The 23,641-nt window shown below is 36.5% G+C and overlaps 1 protein-coding gene across 2 annotated transcripts in view; it reads right to left on the bottom strand.

Annotated features, from left to right (window-relative positions):
* Positions 1–21,345, bottom strand: part of LOC127622901 (protein phosphatase 1 regulatory subunit 37-like) — a 60,256-nt gene extending 38,911 nt beyond the window's left edge. For both annotated transcript variants that reach the window (XM_052097056.1, XM_052097057.1), the window contains exon 1: positions 19,572–21,345. In XM_052097056.1, the coding sequence (XP_051953016.1) occupies positions 19,572–20,289 (718 nt within the window). In that variant the 5' untranslated portion in view covers positions 20,290–21,345. The remainder of the gene's footprint in view (positions 1–19,571) is intronic.
* Between the last annotated feature and the right edge of the window lie 2,296 nt (positions 21,346–23,641).

Here is a 23,641-nt window from a genome sequence, read left to right on the forward strand (position 1 = left end):
AACCTGAGACAAAGGCTTCCTCATTCACTACACACAGACGCAAATGTGTATAGTGTCACCTTCTCTCTCACAAACAAATGCAGCCTATACACACTCCATACAGCAGAAGACGACCCGCACCCAGTAACTATGTGCTAGAGCGATGAGTCTAATAATAATTAACAGATTGGATGCAGTCCTTCCACACTTGCTATCCTCTAATAAGTGGCAGACAAATCATGACCACCATCACTAACATGGACTATCAATATAAACTATTTATTAAATTAATGTGACGATTCAGCTAAGAGTGACTCATGTGTATTTCATCTTCTCCTCAGACAGAGTCTAATTAAACTCCTAAGACAGCTTTAAAATATTTCCCATGGTTCACTTTTCACCATCAGAACTCTAGAACAGCTTGTGGTGTTTCAGCAATAGCCTACTTCTTCATCTGTAGAAACCAATGCACACACAGAGAACAGAAACTATTCTTAGAAACAAGACAAGACAAATAAATTAATTTAATGGCAGGCTAATTGATATCTAACAAATGTAATATCTGGGTTTTACACCTTGACAAGCTCAAATGAGCCATTGCATATATATATATATATATATATATATATATAATTCATGAAGGGTGCCCAGACCTGGCAATGTCAAGTCACAGAAGCTGGGTAGCACAGATAAAACATCTCTCACAAACTCAAGACGAAAATTTAAGTTCTGACCTTTTCAGTACACGTAGTACAACTATATTCATAGATTGTCCCAGGAAAAGTCATTACTTAAACTTTGCCCTGTGTTAAAGTGGTTAATATTTAACAGTTAGATTATGTTGTTTTATTAGAAATGTAATGAGCACATGTACAGTAATTACAGTTAATCAACTCAAAGCCACAGTCAAACTAGGGATCTGCACAAATAACAGACTAATCGAGTACTCATTCTGCACCAAATAGTCGACTATTAAAAAAAAAAAAAAAACACTACTCAAATATCGTAAATTGATTCCCCTATGCGCATTTGCCTGCCGTGAGCAGCATTGAATATTTGACTTTTCCTTTGAATCTCTCCAAAATAAGCAGAAGCAAACGAGTCCATTGGTGTGTGTGGACAGCGTGGATGTTTTGTCGAAGAGATGATCGTGTGCGCTTTCAAAGCCACGTGTGGCAATACTAATGGAAATATTTTTATTGATATTGATTTCTACTAGAGTAAGGAGTCAGGTCACTAAAATATTTTGGTGCACCACTGTGTATTGTCTATTCATTAAATCTCTTTACACAGATGAAAAGCATTTTGTAGAGATATTCTGCACACAAGTAATCGAGTAACAAGTAACAAGTAGTTTTTTTTTAATTACAGGGCTGCAAAATTACAAAATAAATAAATCAATTCTGTTGCCACTGCTTAGATCGTGATTCTAAAAGAAAAAGAAAAAAATACATTAAACAGTAGCTCTCATTTTAAACAAGTTGTCAGAACTGCACTAACTAGTAGAACTAGTAAATTATTCCTTTTGTCCAAAATTAAGGCATGTTTTGCCCATTCTTTACTGCTAATAGAAACAGTTACTTGGGGGTTTACACTTGCATCCTCTTTTTTGCATCCATTCTTTAAAATATTATTATTATTAACATTATTATTATATCCCCATACCCTAAAATAATATATAGGCTAATAGTAATATATTTCTGTAATAATTAAGCATGCAGAATTGCTATACAGTCTCAAGCATCATTTTGAAAGAAGCCTAATTATTTCATCAAGCCTTTTATTTTGAATGAAGACAGTGTTGTTTCTGTGTGTTACCAGCAGAGTTGACAGTGGTGTTTTGTGCTCCTTTCAAACTCTTCCTCGCTCCACACAACCCCAGTACCATGGGGTTATTTTAGATTTCTTACACACTTGTTATGGCCAAATATATTTGGAATTAGTCAAAATGTGCAACTGAGGTAAATGCGTGGCACTTTAAAATATCCCAGTCAGTGCATATTAACTACATGCACAAACTGAACTCAGAGAACAGCTGTTCTGTATAAAACATACATTATCAAAGCACATGATGGAATTAATATCATGTGCATCGAGCACAGAACGCTGTATCATCCTCCTGTGCAGCACATATGAGACTCGTAAACATCTGAGGTGCGGTTCTGTATTTCAGCGCGTGCTCAAAAGAGAAACTTCTGAGGTGAAAATGGACTAAGAGCTTGTGATTTGGTCTATCATCCGTAGACAGCCTATAATGAAAATTAACAATTTGCAACTTTACCTGGCTGACACCTTCTGTTTGCTAACTCAATTATGCTTAGTTAACCGTGAAAGGCAAAAATCGGGAAATGACCCATCAAACATCATCTCTCTATCGCTTGATTTTACCCCTACTGCGCTTTTTTTAAAAAACTTTTACAAGGTCCTTGAAGTGCTTAAAATGCTTGAATTTAGCTTTTAGAAATGTAAGTACTGGATTACCTAGAAAATCGGCATGTTTTGTTAAAAGGGCTTGATATATAAACATGCCCATTTCTTCCGTGTAATGTGTCCATCAAAGATGAGATCCCACACTCCACTTTCATTGAATTATATGTCTTTTAATATCCTTTCTATTCTTTATAGTCAGACAAAAAAAGTTAAAAGAAATAATAATTTGAATAACAAATAGCATGGTTGGGCTAAAAAAACCTAGAACATCTCTCTCGTTAATGAATGAACCGCAAAACCTGTGCAAGTCTGAGATGCACGGTTAACTCTTAAAGTCACAGTACCGTTATAGTGCATGTTATACGAATGAATGTAAACTCGTGTTATTTCTTGGATCTGGATTTCTCAGATCATTATATACTTTCAACGTCATGATATATTAACTGGTAGAATTTAGAATTTTTACATTTAAAAATATTCCAAATGTGATTATAATAATGATGACAAAAATAATAATTTCACTTACAGTGGATTCAGAAAGTATTCAGACCCCTTCAGTTTTTTCACATTTTGATATGTTGCAGCCTTATGCTAAAATGCTTTAAATAATTTTTTTTCCCCCACATCAATCTACACACCATTATCCATAATGACAAAGCAAAAACCAAATTTTTGATAACTTTGCAAATGTATTAATAATTATAAAATCAAATATCACATTGACATAAGTATTCAGACTCAGTATTCAGTACTTAGTTGATGCACCTTTGACAGTGATTACAGCCTCAAGTCAATTTGAGTATTATGCGACAACCTTTGCGAACCGGGATTAGGGAATTTTCTGCCATTTTCTCAGCAGATCCTCTCAAACTCCTTCAGGTTGGATGGGGAACGTCGGCAGACAGCATTTACAGGTCTCTCCAGAGATTTTTGATTGGGTTCAAATCCGGGCTCTGGCTGGGCCACTCAAGGACATTCACAGAATCGTCCCTAATCCACTCTTGCATTGTCCTGTTGGAAGGTGATCCTTAATCCCAGTCTGAGGTCCTGAGCGCTCCAGACCAGGTTTTCATTGAGGATATCTCTGTTGTATTTTGCTGCATTCATCTTTTCTTTAACCCTGACCCCCTGTCCCTGCAGCTGAAAAAAAAAAAACCCACAGCATGATGCTGCCACCACCATGCTTCACCGTTGGGATGGTATTGCGCAGGTGATGAGCGTTGCCTGGTTTCCTCCAAACATGATGCTTAGAGGCCAAACAACACAATCTTTGTTTCATCAGACCTGAGAATCTCGTTTCTCACAGTCTGGGAGACCTTTAGGTGCTTTTTTATTATTTTTGTATTTATTTTTAATAAATTTGAAAAGTTATAGAAAATCTGGTATTTGCTTCGTCATTATGGGGTATGGAGTGTAGATTGATGTAAAAAAGAAAAATTACTTAAAGCATTTTAGCATAAGGCTGCAACAAAATGGGGAAAAAAAAAAAATATTATTATTATTGAATACATTCTGAATACACTGTATTTTTCAGGACAGGTTCTGTTCAGTTCTATTGCTTGTTCTGCAACTGATCAACCTGAATGTAGCCCACTAAGGCTTATTTGTTTGTGATATTTTCTCATAGTGAAGGCATATGAGAAACTCTTATTATTTTAACGTTGAGCAATTATTTTGTATTAAAGAACTTCATTTTGACATGAAATTATAATGTGCACTTTGCACGATTGTTTTTCAAAAACAAAACCTTTTTTTTTTTTGCCATATTTTGTCATTCAAGTGTTATAATATCGAATTGTGAACCTCACATCGTATATTGAACTGAGTAATTTACAAGCAATTGAGTGCTAGAATAGACTAGAATACTCAACCACAAAATTACACGAAAATGCAAATCCCTAGTTTATTTATATGCATTACTCTAATGCTGTCAGTATTGGTTACTATGTAAGCTCTGAGTGGCTGCAAATGTGTTTTTCTTTTTGCATATTTCATCCCCCCCCCAAAAGACAAGCATATTTTGTTGAAATTAGCTTATTTTGAATGCTACTTGTCTAATAAAATTACATCAGATGCTGAAAATTGGACCAGAACTAAGGCTCTGTTTCCACAAAGAGTTTTTAGTGATCCGAACATGTAGTCAGCCAAGACACATTCCAGTTTCAACCTGGTATTACCATGCTTCTCAAATGTCAACTGTGACCACTTTTGCTTGTATTACAAGGGTAGGTTCTCTGATCTTATGACAACAAACAGGTACATCAATCACTATATCAGTCTGTTTCTGCATTATAATAAACCACAAAAAAAGTAAAGACAAAGAGTGTGTGAAAAAAGTCACACTGTATCTCCCAGATGCAGCAAAAAGTTTATCTAAGAACAAATGCAACATTTCAAGCAGAATTCTCCAAAATTTTAGTATTAACCTGAGCTTCAGATGTATGTGCTTGTCATGTGTGTCTCTAGATGTTGATATTGGACACTGAAGAATTTCTGTGAAGTTCTTGTGCTTGTATATGTATTTGTTTTTTTCAAATGTTCCAATCAGATGGTTGTCCTTTTAAAGCTGCACATAACAGAGCAATGTTTAAAATCTTTTTTTAGTGCAGCAGTTGATTGACAGGTGAGGGGTTGTGCTTCACTGCTGTCTGGGACACATTCAGGATGGATTGCGTTTCACACCTCAAATGCGATGTGGTCACATGGTTTTTTGACTACCTCCATATGTGGTTTCAGCGATCCGATCACAAAAAGTTTTGGACCTCTTGTTCACCTGTATTTAGCACCAACCACATGTAATTGAATCACAAAAAAATGCATCTCAACATCAGGTGGAAACAGGCCCTAAAATGCCTCAATGTCAAAAATTAACTTAATGTCACGTATTTAACTTATTCTGTATACTTTTTTAATAAAAAAAATCAGCAGACATAGGTGAGTCTGCTCATGATTAAAACTGTTAAGCGCTAAAAACATTTCAAAAAGATTAAAAGATGCTGATAAAACATTTCCAATCTTTGTGTGCATTTTATGGACATGTGGGTCCGGTCAAAATCAGGGCACTGAATGTGCTCCATGTACAGCATGTCCTTGAAAAAACATTAGCTTGGAGAGTGCTTACTAATTCTCAGCGTGGGAAGGTAATCTCACTAAGAGAGAGAGAGACTTTCCAAAATGGCCAAACAATACCAATCATTCCTTAATGTTTCCAAACGCACGCACACACACACACACACACACACACACACACACACACACAAGTAAATGCCTTACAACACATTTCCTTCTATTTAACCATGTTTACTACTTGGTAGCTGACACTTATATTTTCACAAATAATATCAGTGCTGGTATGTTGTACAAGATAAATGTTTTTTGGGGGAAAATTTTTCAAGTTTCACAACCCTCTCCAGGTAAAGGTTCCTGATCTACATGGGCCTGCACGCTAGTATGACTACAACCTGTTTTATTATACATTTGAAAAGGCACATTTTAGTGATATGGACCACAATTCTCAGTACCTCTTTCTCTTTACAGTAGGTAGTAGACTTGACACAATATCATAATTTTAACACAAGTGCGGTGTTAACATTCAAGCTTAATAACACCGGTATTAACGCTGTTTGGACTCTAAGTGATACAATGGGATCATTTTCATTAAGCAATAACCTACACAATAATGAAAGGCAGCTTGATTTCAAATTTAGAACTTTCAAATGAAAGTTTAAACTTTCAAAAAATTCTAATGAAACTGAAAGAATTAAGTGCAATTAAAATATGTGTTGCAAGGGCAGCACAACATCTCTTTGGCAATGAACCTACTTCATCCGTGCATTCTATCTATCATGGGCTACAGGTTGGGTTTTTCATTGCTCTGGCAAATACATCACTTATTGTGGGTCGCTGTGGGTTAAATGTTGGTGTTTTATTACCTTTCATCCTAGGACCCAGTTTAGTCATTTCGAAAGCGAAATTACTTTGAATGTGTGTGAATAATTTTGTTTTGTTCCCTCCTAGGGCTAGGCAATATGTTCACAATATTTATAAGTGATTTTGTATTGTGAATTAAAATGATAATTTTTTTTAATTAAAAAATGAAAAACTTAGACCAAAGACATTTCTAAATTTAAATTGCACTTCAAGCAAAATGAAAAAGGCAATTAAAATAACTAAGAGTTGAAAACATTATATATATATACCCACTTATCCATTTACCTTTACACAAGTATCGGTCTAAGACAACAGGCAGAAAATTACTAATACATAATAAGATCTACAAACAATTATACATGTAAACATAATAATTATAATGATGATAATAATCACTTAAATATAAATCATGGTTCGAGATGGTGTTTTTGCATTATTTTATGATTTAATCACAGAAGTATATGCTATACATAAAGTGACCCTGCAGAGTTGCGCTCACAAAGAACTGCTCTGTGGAAATAAAAGTGAACTGAACTCAAAGCACCTCCTGAGAGGTCATTTGAAGCATTCTCATAGACAATACTATTTTGCAAAAAAGTTTCAGAAGACTTATTCAAAGAAAGAGTGATTGCCCTTTATACATGCGTGTTCCATGAGACTGCACACCTCTGAACAAACAGTGCAACAGACATGCGCATTGATGGCTTTTCTGTCATATGTTCTTAAAAATACAATAAAGTGTGTTTCTTCAAGTGAGTGTCTAACAGCATTTCTTGTCTCATTCCGAATAAGAGACGTCTTCCAGTTACCCACCATGCACATTATATGCGCTACCTGCAATTAAATGTTTTCTGTCAGTGCATGTACTTTGCTGCCAGTGTAAAATTATATGTTGGTAAAGAACATCTGGCTTTCAATGCGTTATTTATCATGGGTCGCAAACTCTTAATTAGGCAACTATTCTTTATTTAAGGCTATTCTATTTGTTAGGCTATTGTATTGAAATTGGAAGTTCCATACATAATGTTTCCCCCTTTTACCCGGTATAAAATTTCAAACCAGCGTTGTCCCTTGTGCCGAGTAAAACCGGTAACACCATACACTGTGGCAACCCTAGTAGGTAGGTATGTCAGTGAATAGTCTAAATTACGGTATCACAAGAGTGGGGATAATCAATGAAAAACTATCTTTCAGCAAACAGGCTTTGAGAAAACCAATGGTTTGCATTCCTGTAATTAGTGATGTTCCAAGAGGACCACTGGAGAACACTTACTTAAAGTGTCCTGCTGAGCTGTCTGGATTCCTAATTAAAGACTGCTACGTCAACAGACTGAAACTCAATACATTTAGATCAATACACACACAGTAGTATTGCAGTACAAAATCCTTGAAAGCATGCAGAAACTTGCAGAAAAGTTGAGACAGTGTTTAAAAGACTGCACGTTGATGAGTGAGATACAAAGCAACATATGATGTACAGAATGTGATTAAGCACTCGGAAGTGAACTTATAATTCATATTTAGCTGCAGAGTAATTTCTGGAAGTAACAACCACATTCTAACAGAATTCACTTATGAATACTTCCGATAGTGACATGCAAATCTGCATTAAATCCACAAGGTGTGAACAGAACAAACTCATACATTCTAGTCTAGAGTGTGTATCCATTTAAAACAGTAGCTTATTGACAAACAAAACATTGCACCGATCTTGATAGTGATGTCAACAATTGCTGGATTATAGGAACGTCATAAATATTGATTCATCAATTACTGATCGGCATGTTATTTTTTATACTTTTTTTTTAAGGCATCGATACATTAACATTAGCCGAGCTTTAACTTAGAAGCCTAATTTGTGTGCTTTCTAATTCAGTGGTCTAAGACCACAAGGGGGTGATGTAACATCTACTGAAGCCATTTGTCGGTAGAACAAGGCACAGGTATCACACACACAGAATGTGTCGATGTGGTGCAGGTGGCAGTCCAAAGTTGTTAATCAAGTCATACCTTTTTTATTCTTCAAGAATGAACAAAGTCACATCGATGAGTTTGTAGGAAAATGCATGAAACTGGTGTAACTGTGAAAACTGAACGATTAGAATACCTGGACCGGTATCGGCACCGATACTGACGTTTTTAGACGGATGGGGTATCGGTCTGATGAGCCAGTTCCAAATCCGATACTGTGCGTTAGTAATGTTCGTTACTGTCAAACTCTCAAAATTATATTAAAGAACCATAATAGCACAATTTAAGTTGTCCATATGATTCATACACTGTATTCAAAGACTCTTGAAGACATGCAATAGCTTTTTGAATTATAAAAGGATGAGTTTAATAAGTGAAAATACAGTGTGCATGTGCGGCACTTTTCAGTGAATGGTGCTGCTCTGTTGGCACACACACACATAAGCATGCGCAGACTGGTGATGCACTCGCTGCTATTTGAGTGCACCACACTAACAACATCTCAGATGTAGATACTCTATATTCTAACATGCATTTAGAACAGTATTTAGAAGAATTTCACCAGATTTTAAATAAGCTAATTAAACTACTGTGAACTAACCTTTAAACAGACTAGTTACAGTTTACAGGTCTTCCAGTAGTGTCCTGACTGTCAAAATAAAAGCCAGAGGGTTTTAAAGTTAAAGGTGCATGACAGAAAAAATTACTCTTGTTTTATAAAATTCTAAAAGTGAAAAATTATATTAATAACAATAACAATAATACTCTATTATTATCATTATTAAAAGTTACAACAATATTTAAGTTTATAGGGTTTCCAAAAAATTAACTGTGCGAAAAGTGGACTACTGTCTTATAACTGTAGTGAACATAAAAGAGATATGAATCCATGAGTCCAGATACAAGTTGAAAAATATGTGCAAAGAAATCTGGCATCTTTTCTACTGAATTATTGTTCATTTTCCTGCTACATTATCCATTAGACTAGTTAGCAATAATGCTTTCCTTAATAGCCTATACATATAAAATAAAATAAAGTGTAGTTAGAGGTTTGCTTCTTTACATAAATAAAATAAAAAATTACCCCAATTAAATTCACAGTGAGGAATAGATATTCTAAAATGATTAAGAAAAACAACACTGGTATCGGATCAGTATCGGCCGATACTGAGATTTCAGGTATCATTATCGGATCGGGAGAGAAAGTGATATCAGTGCATCCCTAGGCTATAAGACACATATAAACAATGCATCATCCAGTGATGGCTAAAGTAAATAATCTAGCCCTATGTCCTTTTGTGATGATTTGGGTAAAATTTAATGGAAAAGAATGAGAGTTGCGCTCAATGTTGCTGCAGAATTTTCAACAGCCAGTGGAGTCGTAGCAGGCCACTGCCGACAGACGACGAGCAACAGTATGCAGACCTTCATAGAAAATGTTTTAACTTTAGAATGCACCATTTTGTCCACCAAACGCATCCGATGTATGACCCCTTTTATACCTGCCACTCACACTTTACCAAAGTTGTGTTGCAAAATATGTATAGAGAGACAAGAAAATACTGTGCAACGTGTAGCCCTACTTATATCGTAAAAAAATGCAAATATAGATAGATAATTTTTATTATCGATGCGTGAAAAAGGCATCGATCCCAAGCCTTCTGGCTAATAATAGGACCCCAGCTGTTAATTTTTAAGTTACCAAATTTTAAATCAAATATTCAAACATTTAGAAAAATATATAAACGTATTAGTTTAAACGTATCAAACTTTGGGGTGGGCGATATCTCCGAAATCTTATTACACTATATAAATATATTTAGTTTTTGTCACAATAATGACATAAAATCACAATATAGAGTAGTTGTATAAAAAAACATAAAAAAACATTTTGTAATGCTTATGTTTAAATAAACCAGTCAGTGAACTAAATACTTTATAAATTAAAGTTACTTCCACTTTTATAAATTCTCTCTTCATTTGGAACTTGAGTTCCAAGTTAACGTTTAAAAAAAAACAACAACAACTTGGCTTTAAACCAACTTTACCATAATTCTTAAGTTTAAAAAACCTGCATGTCACAGTATTGTGTGGAGCAGATTGAGCAGTGTGAGTGATCCAGCTCTGCGTTCTTCTGTCTCTGTGGAGCATAAATGGGAAGCCTGCTGGTCTCACATGCACTTGCATGCTCCAGAGATAGCGCCCGCGACAATCACGTGAAACACAGCTGCAAGTGTAAGATGAGAAGCCTATTTAGAACGCAAGATGAATGTCATTGAATTTTCTTCAGCGGCCTGTAATTTCACTTGGGCGGCCGCCGAAAGTTTGCCAGTGCCTGAAAAACCCTATCCATGTAACTTTAATTGTCGATTGCAAGTCTCACGTGAAGCCACTCTGCCTTAGTCCTCCATTTCTTCAACAGAACGTGAATAGAATGAGGTGCACATTTCTTGCCAAGCGGTGGCAATTTTGCTTATCCAAACTTGAATCTAGTTATCTACTCAGCAAAAATATATAAATAACTAGCATATCACAATAGCACTATTGCACTACCACAGTCAGATTCTTTGTTCAGCCAACTACTTTGAGTTAATTTCCACCTGTCAATCATCATACCTATTCACAGGAGTTGATATGCTGAATTTTTTAGTCTGGCCATGTCAAATCAATTGTCAAAAACAGTATTTCAGTAAGGTATCAAAATAAGATTCACTTTAACTGGGTAAACTAGCACACACTACATAAAGTCCATCAAGCTTACTTTGCATATCCCTTTATCTTATCACACACACTATCCAATTCATTCAAATTCATTCTTGCACATACTTGCAAGCAAACAGTTGATAACTACAGTTATCATCAGACCAGAAAACATCAGTAAACTGGAAGACCTTGTTATTGTAAAGGCACCTTGAATACAATGCGCCCTTTTTGGGCAGGTTTGTTAATCCCGTAGAAACTTGAATGGCCAGACGACATTGTTCAACAAAAAGCAGGCCTGTTTACACCCAACTAACAGCTTTGAAGTTATTAATTAGATCAAAGGTGATAAAGGTCTGAGTTTTAATGTTAAAAACATTTTGATGACAGCAGTTTAGTACACAAAAAGCATGTCCCAGAGCTATTGGTTAAAACCTAGCCACAGAATATCAATTGCCAGTGTAAAATAACTATGCCATCTCACTTTCCTGTGAAGTACAGGTCTGGAATTCTTGTGAAGAGTCTACATGCCTGCCCTGCAAGTATGTTACTATGTTACCAAGTATGCAACTATGTTAACGGTGTTATAAATTTTTTTTAAATGATGCAATAAAGCCAGAGGCCAATTCAAACTGGCTGAAACCTCTTTGAAAAATGAAAGGTCTGTTCACACCATATTGATTCAACTAAACAACACAAAAGTAAAATATTCAAAATGTTCTGAAATAATCCAATTCAGTCTGGGTCCAGTGCTAAAGTTTTGTCATTGTCATATACAGTTTTCTATTCACCATTGTAATAATTTGTTGTCACAATACCAAAATTTCAGTAATAGGTACCAACACCAAAGCCACCACCATTGTGTCCTTGAGCAAGGCACTTTACTCCAGGTTTCTCCGGGGGGATTGTCCCTGTAATAATTGCTCTGTAAGTCGCTTTGGATAAAAGCATCTGCCAACCCATACATTTATATGTAAACACCAGTGAAATTTCATGGTTTTTGTTACCAATTTTGATACCACAGCAAAAATATGGTAATGTGCTACTGAACATACTGCTTTAGCCTAAAGTTAAATTTCAATGTAAATGATAAATTAGTGAACATAAATTTCATGTGACCAGGCTGTTTAAAACACAACATTAATATGATTGTGTCTTTAATGGGACACCCAAAAACAAGCATAATGGTGAAAAAACAAGTTCATTAAAAAGAAAGATTAAATAGGAAAAAAAAATCCACTGTAGGAATGTAAGGCCTTGGGGATCGATATCAAACAAGTGGGGAGCTTTGCTATATCCTCAGGAACAACAGGGGGCAGTAACATCTGAGCGATACATTCAAAAATAGATCTTCACAAAACCTCATGCTAGCTAACCTCAAAGTCATTCACTCAGCAGTGTCATGATCATGAGGGCAGTGTGAGTGTGTGTGTGTGTGTGTGTGCAACCATGCCCTTTCTGTGTAGCTAAAAATCTTTAAAAAAAAGACCACAGCATTCAAAGGATTAATCGTTCCATGTGGTTAAAAAAACAATTATGAGATTATAATGTTTTTTACACTGGCAGACCAGTTTTAAGTAAAATAAATGAGTCCTTTCTGTACTGTTGGTCTATTCAGTCATTTTATCCTTTACCATACACCGGCATCACTACAGCTTTAGGTTGGCTGTTACGATTATTATTGTATGTTTCTGTCACATGGTTGTTATTTTCTTACTGATTTAGACAGGGGTCCTGGTTATTGATCAGTCCGTCTGCTAGACATGAACCATAAGTGAAATCTGCTCTATAGAACTCCCTAAGAAACTTTTTTTTGGAATTTGGAATGCCCAATGTGCTCTTTAAGTCCTCGTGGTGGCGTAGTGACTGACCTCAATTCGGGCGGCAGAGGACACTGCCTCCCTGAGACCGTCAATCTGCGCATCTTATCACGTGGCTTGTTGAGTGTGTTACTGCGGAGATATAGTGAGTGTGGAGGTTTCATGCCACCCACCCACCCACAACTCACCGTGCGTCCCACAGAGAGCAAACCACATTATAGTGATCACAAGGAGGTTACCCCGTGTGACTCTACCCTCCCTAGCAACCGGGCCAATTTGGTTACTTAGGAGACCCAGCTGTAAATAAATGGAAATCTTACGTTTCTTGCTAAGGAAAAAATACTGTGTAATAGATATATACATATAATCAGCCAGCGGACATGCATTTTAATCCTGGCCTTCAGTGCAATTCATGCCATTAAGAAAACACAGTTTCACAAAGAATGGAGTGGTGGTGGCGTAGTGGACTAAGCACATAACTGGTAATCAAAAGGTCGCTGGTTCGATCCCCACAGCCACCACCATTGTGTCCTTGAACTAGACACTTAATCCAGGTTGCTCCGGGGGGATTGTCCCTGTAATAACTGCACTGTAAGTCGCTTTGAATAAAAGCGTCTTCCAAATGCATAAATGTAAATTGTTCACCAAGAACAAATAAATCAATCTGATTGGCTGATGAATCTGACATTTGTTGCTCATTCATTTGCACTGTTGAGGGATTCTGTGGAAATTCTGAAGGCCTGAGTGGGTGGAGCTCAGACTTGTGCTGCTTCGGGCATGCGATTTGTGAAACTCAGGCCTGTTATACCATAAGAGAAGGCTTTGCTGGCCCTGAGAATTCGCCAAAGCATATAATATATATATATACACACACTGTAAGAAAAAAAGGGTATGGTCGAGTCCATTTGTTTAACACATAGGTTACAGCTTATGAGGTTGTACACTCACTGGGTCAAAGTTACACTTTAAGGTACTAATATGAACCATCTAGGAATAGATAAGGTACAAATACATTTATGTCCATCATTGGGTCCATGTATGTACTTTTCCCCCAAAAGAGATACAAAATGTGATCAAATGATTTGCCTGGTGAGGAATGGGGTGGTTCAAGGCAGTCAAACCCAAACCCTTCAAGTGCATGAAATTCACTACATTGTTCCAAAAGTGATCTCAACAATTCAATAAACAAGCAATTGAAATTCACCCAACACCAACATAAACTTAAACAATAATTGCGCAGGAAGTTTGGGATGTGCATGGACCAAAGCTCGAAACAAGATGTTGGATCTCTGACAGTCGACAGAGGATCTTTTCCTCAAGTTAAAAGAACCTAGTAGTCACTGAAGAATCACAAATTCAGAGGCATGTTTAAATTTAAGTGTTATACTTGGTATTTAGTGTATTTGTCTGCTTGTTATGTGTTAGTAGGTAGTCATTTTCATTGACAGGACTGCTGATGTATTCGTGTGCTATTTGCTCTCCTCCCAGAATACTTATTTAATTATACAGGCTTGAGAAAGCCAACATATTGTTTTCCTACTTCAGTTTAGAATGTAACCATTGACGTGGGACTGTGAAATTATGGAAATATAATTGCAAACCCTGTATTGGTAATTGAGTTGTGGCATTGCATTCATTTTCAATAATTCAACGTTCGAGACAATTATTACACTTATACTAAAGCTTCTACACCTCAAGTTGTTTTTTGTCATGTTTTCTTCATTTAAGCACAGTCTGTCAAACTGCTTTCTTGCACCACATATTGAGCATGTAACAGTACATGTCCGCTGGTGTGGAAGAAATTAGCTCAACGCCGCTCACCACGCCAAAGAGCTAGTGTTTTGGGCCAGTACAGCAAGTGTGTTGTTTTTAGGCCACGAGCAATAAATACATTTTTAGTATGCGCGATTACAGTTGGAAAGATGCCAGCAATAATTCTGAATGCCCAAAGTATTAAAAAACATTGTAGATTTATGACACTTTTGCTTCCTCAGCCACAGTATTGCCACAAACTATTATGAAATTGTTTGCCTGTAATCCTTGATCATGCTTATATATTATTCTCTGTTTTTGTTAGCATGCTTGGCAACTATGATTTTTGTTCTTTATATCTTATATGCTTTCTTTCTAAAATATTATGATATAGCCTATATTATTTCTATCACAAGCATTGATAGAGTTAAGAATACATGTACAATTAAATAAAACAGGCAGGGCTCAACATTAAGCATTGTAATGCGCTTGTTCTCTGGACAAGTAAATTGGTCATTCACAGAAAAAAAGGACATTTAAGTTACATGCTCAAGTAACATGTCAAAAACATGTTGTATATTTGTCTAAAATTATGAACGATGCCCAACCTAATGGTGTACATATGCAATCAACTCAAATCTCTGCAGCAGTAATGTAAACTGCACTGGAAGGGGAGGAGGCTATAGTCATATGCCAATTATGTTATGTTACATATGGTAGTCATATAAAGAAAAGCCTCCATCGTAAAATTCTCTTCACTTGCCCCTCCAAAGGGTTAATGTCGAGCCATGACAGGCTTAATACTAGGAGCAAAGTGAATTAGCACTGCTAATGGCTCTCCAATTAATAGAAGTAGTGTAGATAAACACACAAAATTTCCATAAAGTTTCCATAATACAAAAAACCCTGGGTGAGAGGAAATGGTGTAAGAAACCAAGCAACAAAAGTGGGAAGTTCAGCTTCAGAATATAGGGAAATTATAGAACATACAGAACAGACAGGTGATTTAAACAACTTCCTCTTACCTAAATATCAACAGAATAGTTTTTGAATGTGAAATAAGTCGCTTCAACGCCACTGATATAAAAAAAACTACCAACCCCAAGAAAGCATGACAACTACTGTACAATTATTTTACATCAAGAGGCAATTGGAAAGATGCAAGTGGACAATGAGTTTGCCTTAATTTTGTTCAAGTTAACAATAGGACATTAGAAAAAAGGTACAGGCAACTAGAAAGTCAAGTTAATATTAATTTAATCTATTCCAGCCCAGTGCAGACTAATCCTACAGTCTCTTTATAATCAGATTAAGGTTGACTCAGTATACACAATATCATAGTGATTTAAATGGCTAGTAACTCAGCTACTGCATTGCAATTAACCCCCAGCAACTTCAAGCAGGCTACATTTATTGCAAGGAAAGCCTCGCTAAAGAGACCAGGTGTACGATGCTCTACTCAAAGACACAATGATTGCAGAGCAGATTTGGGATCACTGGAACTCTCTGGGGACAAAATTACTTGGAAAAATACCAGCAGCCTTTGTGCTAGCTCATCAGATCTTGAAACATTAGGCTAATAGCCAAATAGTCTGTGATAGCAGGACCTGGATCCCTTTAAAACTTACATAAACCGTATAACCCATGCAAATCCAAAACACACTTTCCCAAGAAGAGGATTATATAATAAATACTAAGTAGGTTGGTTATACCAAAATAGGCAACACTTTACAATAACTTTTATTAATAACATTAATAAACATTATGTACACTAACACACAGTGCTACACGTGTACATAATCTACTGATCTGTTAAGCTTTATTGACCAATTATTGATGTTACACCTAAAATTAAGTGAAATAGACTGCCAGACAAAAGACAAAAAAGGGGTCTAAATAGTACTGACAAATATCTCTTGGTGTATTTTACAAGCCCAAAGCAATTTAATTAAAAGAAACATTCTTGGTTGAAAGCAATTTAAGATCAATCCAAAGCATTTGTGGCATATTTAATAAACAAATATATATATTTCTAATGTTCACTTGTTTCTTTTAAAAAACCAAAAATTGCGGTTACAGTAAAGTACTTAGAATACAAGTTAATGGGGCCAGTCCATAAACATTAAAATTCACAATATTTCAAAAGTATGGCAGGAAGACTTAAACATTGCCTTTAAACATAATTGTAGCTTTTTAAATAGCTTATTTACCTTATATGTGTACAGTTTAGTTATAGCCAATATTACAACTTTGTTGTCATGACAACGTAACACTGATAAACCCTGATTTTACCCCACTAAAATCATTAAGATTAAGATTCAACTTTACTGTCATTGTACAGAGTACAGGTACAGAGCCAATGAAATGCAGTTGTTTTCGCATATCCCAAATAAGCTGGGGTCGGAGCGCAGGGTCAGCCATGAAACAGCGCCCATGGAGCAGATAGGGTCAAGGGCATTGCTCAAGGGCCCAACAGTGATATCTTGGCGGTGCTGGGACTTGAACCCCCGACCTTTCGATCAGTAACCCAGAGCCTTAACCTCTAGCAATTAACAATTTTTAAGAAGCTTACTGGTTTGCTATTTTATAAACAACCAATGAGTCTAAATTAGTTTAGGGGTATCAACATAAAGCTTAAAGTGATAGTTCATACAGAAATTAAAATTGTCTCATCATTTACTCTCATACCATCCCCGATGCGAATGACCAACACTCTCTCATGGCAAAATCGCTAGTGGCTAATTTGTATGATATCATGTGACTGCACTCATTTGAATTTCTAGGACTTTCACTACAGCCAATGACGTCGCTGGACATCCTTTCCATTTAATACATGACAATTACTTGATTCTGTCACACACAACAGCTTCCTATCTTGAGTACACACACTGCACTGGTTGGTTAAGTTTAGATAAGTGGTTTGGGTAAGGGCATAATATTAATAAGTATGTTCTTAATGCTTCGTGTGATGAACTCATGCTTCCGCATTACACATCCGGGAATTTGCACGTGATGAAGTCGTACGAGTTTATGCAAACTACATAGTGCGAGACCATACGAAATAACCAAATCGTAAACTATGTAAACATTTTCACGAGATTGGGTTGGAATGACTAACTTCCTTCTGCTGATCACAAATGAAAATTATCAGAAGAATATCTCAGCTATGTAGGTCCTCACAATGCATGTTAATGGGTACCAACATTTTATATAATTGTCACGATTCGGTTCGACATACGAAATGAGGTTCACGATTCGATATAACACAACTTAAAATTTTACAGAATAGTTTTTTTCTTTAAAACTGTTTGAGCAAAATAAACATTAGAATTTCTCATCGAAATAAAGTTTTTTTAATACAGAATATAAATGCTCAAAGTTTAAATAGTTTTTCTCTTTAAGAAAAGATCACAAACAAATAAGCTTTCAAAAATTGTGGGCTACATTCAGGCTGATCAGGTTCAGAACAAGCAAAAGAAAAGTATGTGAAAGTGACTATTTTAATTTTTAATCATTTGTCATAATTATTATAATCACATTTCAACTTTGTCAAAATACAAAAATGTACATTCTATCAATTAATATTATATAATAAAATGGTATAATAATGACATGAGCTATCAATGTTTGAATTAATGTGTACAATTTACAAGTAAAACCACTGAATTTACATTCATTTGTATAAGAAATGCTAAAAAAAGGCACTGTCGTATTAAGAGTTTCAACGTGCATTTCAGTGTTCTGGTTGAGCGAATCAAAAAGAATAGCTTGGTATTGCCAAAAACAAAAGAAGAAGAATGTGAAAGTGGATATTGATAGTAAAAAAGGACTTAAATGTTGATATGTTTCTCACCCACACCATTCATATTGCTTCTGAAGACACGGCTTAAACCACAGAAGTCGTATGGATACATTATATGCTGCTTTTATGTGATTTTGGAGCTTCAACTGCATTGTATGCACCTACAGAACTTCTTTGTTTGTGTTCAGCAGAAGAAAGTAAGACAAACACATTGGCATAGGAGTAAATGGTGAGAGAATTTTCATTTTGGGGTAAACTATTCCTTTAACTTGTGTAAAACCTGGAACATTTCTTAAAAAAATTAAAAACTTTCCTTCTTAAGGTTACTTAATTGTGTTAAAGTCAGTTGTTTGCGGTCGCGGGTGAAAAACATAAAATAAGCAAAACTTTGTGCATTGAATCTACTTCTATGTGTGACACCAAAAGGTAAACAAAATGGTCAGACAAAACATTGTTTTTATTGTGTCTTGTTGGCTTAATTGTTAAGCTGTTTGAAGCATCTTGACCTGTGCGCAACACACAAAGGCCATTCCCTGCAGGCTGTGTAGAGACACACCTCAAAACCTTTGGCCTAGATGAAAGCAAAGAACGTGCTGTTATTTTTCTGCTGGCTCATAAACAACTGATCACGACTTGACACACTACAGCCGAACCAGCGGAATAACATAGCCTACTGGGTTGCTGGGTCATTGTGTTTTACACAAGAATAATAGTCAACAAGATGCTGATATCGAAGAATTTGTGTATACGCAACACTGTCTGGAAGGGTTATAGAGGTCTCTCTTTATCTTTCAGGCTTTTGCTAGAGGCTCAGATTGATAGTTAGAGATCTCTGTAGAGTTGCAGTTGTTATGGAAGCGTTGAATGACCCTGGAGGACTTAAGGATCAAATGTCATTTGGATCATGGGAGACTTTCAGTAAAACTGCTGCTGCTCATACTCTCCCTTTCTCTCTCCCCAAGTGTAACAGGTAACAGAAGCCATGTTCAAAGCCTTGGCTTCAGCTCAGCCAGGACTGAATAGTCTGACCACAGAACATAATTGCGCAAACCTTTTAGAGTGAAGACACAAAGCAAGCCACAGGAGATGAGCTCTGCATTTGGGATGCAACTACATTTTTGTTGGTTATTCTCAAGTTCAAGGTGCTGAAAAAATGACAAACAGAGATACTGTAAAGTTCCACTTACCGTGTCTCCAAGGGTCCTTTGGCTCAACCGCACCTGAGACGATGTCCTTGTCCGATGGAAAGGTCACCCTCTTTGACCCGTGCTTAATCCCAGCTCCCTCTCCTGGAGTGGAGGCAGGAGAAACAGCTTCCACGGCCAAAGTACTCTTGAGCACGTCCTCGCTACTTTCTTCTGAAGGTTTCTGTGAATGCAGTTCTATGACAGTTTCTGAGATTAGGGAGTTATCGCACCTAGAGGCACTGTCCTCCCTTACAGTAGCTGTCTGGGCCGCTGACTCAAACTCCAAAATACCATTTTCATCCAGACTTAAATCCACACCGATATCCATTTCACCATCATCGTCACCCCCTTCTCGAACAGAGCATTTGGAAACTGGTGGTTCCTCAACCTCTACAATCCTTTTACTTTGTTGCTGGTCAGCACTAGAACCGTTAACAGGGTCAGCTGGCTCGGCAGCTGATGCAATGGATCCATTGGGTGCTTTGATGTCTGTGGAAACCTTAATGTCCTCATCCTTATCATTGAAATCTTTTAACCTTGCTAGGACAGCGGCGTCCGCAACCTCTGTTGCAGCACCCCTTTCCCCTTGGTCTCCATCCAACAGCTTTAGGCCATCCCGGGAGAGGATTTCATCCACGGAGTGTAATGTAGTGTTGTCATAGATGTTGGGATTTGTCATAGCATTGCACAAATCTACAGCTTGCTCCTCGCAATTCATTTTCTCATTTCCAGAGAGCTGGAGCACACCACTGCCTGTCACGTGCTAAAAGTTGAAGCAAGTTTCTTCAACCACCTAGACTGCAGTTTAATCCTCTGAAACCCAGGGAGAAACAGTTAAAAATCTCCTTGACAAGCGCATCCCGGACAAAAAGTTCACATGTCAGCAGAAATCACTGCTTTGAACGGAGCATCAACATATATTTCCTAAATGCTTGGTGGCTGCCCTGACACTTCACTTACAATTAATTTGATTCATACTATTCCTGTAGTATTTTTTATATTAAAAGCTTCATCAGGTAAATCCACATTAGCTATGTTTGAAATCTTTCCCTGTAGTGTCTTTGTCTAATCCTGTGCTGCAGTTTAGGCTGTAGGTACCTACAACATCTGTCACAGAGTTAAAGTCAAACTGAATCAGTGTCAGCCACATTAAATTATTATATCTGACCTGGGCATTATGTTGACATCATCACAAGCCTCCTATCAGCAAACAAAATGTGTCTTAATGGTCCCTGTCCACCGTTAATAGAAATGTAACTAAACTCTAATCAAAAACAAGAACGAGCAAGGGATTGGCAGATATATTTAAAGCAAACAAAATAAAGACATCAGACTGTAAATCAGACTGACGTGTTGAAATGATGATGGTAATGATAAGCAGCCTTTCACCACTGGCCTGCTCTCGCGCGCCAACACCTTTGCGTTTACAAATAAAGTACTACAAAATCTGACTCTCTTAGGCTAAAGATATAAAGTGCAATAGCATGTTTAAAGGTCCACTCGTGTCTTTAAACAGTCAAGATAAAGAATCCTTCGATTTCACTTTCGGAGTGTCATACACGCATCGCAGCGCTGAACACAAATAAAAACAGGCGTCACACTCCGGAGCGCGTTCTTATCCTCAAAACTCGCCACAAACGGCCTCATTCGCACCCTGTGAACACTATTCTGCCGCCTTGTATGAATGATATTGAAGAGACCGCGAAAAAGCGCAGACAGCAGAAAAATATGGAAATATTGGCCCGGGAGCAGCTCCAATCCGGACCGACTGTGTGTGTGTGTCTGTTGACTATTCGGAGTACGTCATAAACCCGGATAGAAATCACACATGAGATTCAGCGGTAGCACTTTCAACGCAATGTTGGAACAGAATGATACTTACAACAAATGTGTTACAAAGTCGTTTGTGTCCTGTTTTCATCTTTAGGTATTTTTTGTTGTGCAACGTAAATGTCAGTAATTTTTCGCAGTTATATTTATATATATTTATTATTATTACTTGTTATTAAATGCTGGACACAGAATATATATACAAAATACACCCATATAAGCACCAACATAGGAATACAAAAACGGGGTTTACATAAAAAAAAATAAAAAAGACAGCATTTACAATTTTTACTTTTCAATTATAATTAACAGTTTAGCAACAAAAGTCGTATATCTAGATTTTTTGTTATCTATACCGTTAATAGAGTCCATAAACATAAACAATTCTGTCATAAAAACCTTAAAACACGGTTTAAAGTTGCTCGTTTTGCTTTTGTGAATATGAAATGTTCCAAAGTAAATTAGTATTAATAATTTGACGAATCAGATTGGTGATGACGTTTCTGCTGTCACGATGAATAGTTTATGACGCGTTTCATACGGAAGAAAATAAACAATATAAAAAAATATGACCCCTAATTTGTCAAATTTGCCCATATTTTACTATTATAGAGTCTTATATATATATATATATATATATATATATATATATATATATATATATATATATATATATATATATATATATATATATATATATATATAGATAAGTGAAATATGACCCGTTTCCTGAAAAAGTTTTTTGTTTTGTTTTACAACAGATCTATCAAGTAGGCATCTTTTCTGGCACATCTCCCAATAATTATTATTATTTTTTTTTTTTTTTTTTTTTTTATGGGTTTCCCAAATATATACCCCACGAAATTGATTTTCAGATGCATTATAAAATACTTTATGACGGGATTTGTTTTCCATGTCAAACAAACAATGTTTTTGACAACAATGTTTTGAAACTTTAAATCAAGGGCGTAGATTCCAATTTTTTAAACTGAAATAAAAAAATGCGTGTGTGTGTGTGTGTGTGTGTGTGTGTGTGTGTGTGTGTGTGTGTGTGTGTGTGTGTGTGTGTGTGTGTGTGTGTGTGTGTGTGTGTGAGTGAGTGTTTAAGAGTGTAAGAAAGAAGTCAAATATTTCTTCATTCTCTTGTGCTTCTCCAATTGTTTATGCCCTTTAATCAGTAGGGGGCATTGTTTTGTCACATTCAGTGAGGTTAAACATGAGTGTTAATAGAAAACTTAAGACTATTTCCAAATTAAATTATTTTAAAGCATTCTCTTATTTTATAGTCCTTTTTATCCAATTGGTGCATAGATCAGTTTTGGTTAATGAGTTACTGTATACAATTTTATGATGGTCTACACACAAATAGATGGATTGTATTCTTTTACATTTCCACCGTTGGCAAAAAAACAACAAACGTTTCAGCCTTCCTCTTGTGTCCAGTGTGTTAAAGTTCAATATGTCCATCCCTCTTACAGAGATGGCATCTCCCGGTAGTATCCCAACTCTAACTATAAGTAAACAGCAATAAAAAAAAAATTGTTCCAGTCAATTAATCAAAATCACAGACATAAATAAGGATGACCTGATATTGAGGCATCAGACATACTGTATGTCATTATAAACCAATGCTGATCTGTGATTCAACTTGTTTTTGTTGTTCTTTCCCCCAAAAAAATTCTTAAAGAAATATCGGCGGGTCAAGTTAAGAAGCTAATGATTTAAATTCATAAATCCGAAACGCTGAATATGCCATCATCCTGTGTAAATGTTACAGAAATTCAGGATAAATTAAATCTCCTGCATGACACATGAATGGGGGGGGGGTTACGTGATATGAGCGCAAAACGATCAGCTGCGTTAACTGCTTTTGGGTCCTTGAATAACATATAACTTGAGTTAGGGCAGCCGGTGGACTTTCTGGTGCCCTCCAAGGTTAAGATGGCGCCACCCTAGGGAGTTGGTGCGCTACGCAGACTGCATAGTCTGCTTATTGGATGCGGCAGTACTTGGTCAATCCAATGCCATACTCTGGATCGGCAGAGAACTTCTTGCTCCAATGTTCGCTCACCCTAGAGATGCAGCCACATCGATTCCCCACAGAGCGGGCGAAAATAGCTTACATCACATCCTTGCTATCTGGACGAGCGCTGCAGTGTGCCCAATCACTCTGGGAGCAAAACAGCCCTCTGACTCAGTCACTCGAGAGTTTCACCCAACACTTCAGGGAAATATTCGGA

The sequence above is a fragment of the Xyrauchen texanus genome, chromosome 29 (assembly GCF_025860055.1).
Source record: "Xyrauchen texanus isolate HMW12.3.18 chromosome 29, RBS_HiC_50CHRs, whole genome shotgun sequence".
In the NCBI taxonomy this organism is placed as follows: Eukaryota; Metazoa; Chordata; class Actinopteri; order Cypriniformes; family Catostomidae; genus Xyrauchen; species Xyrauchen texanus.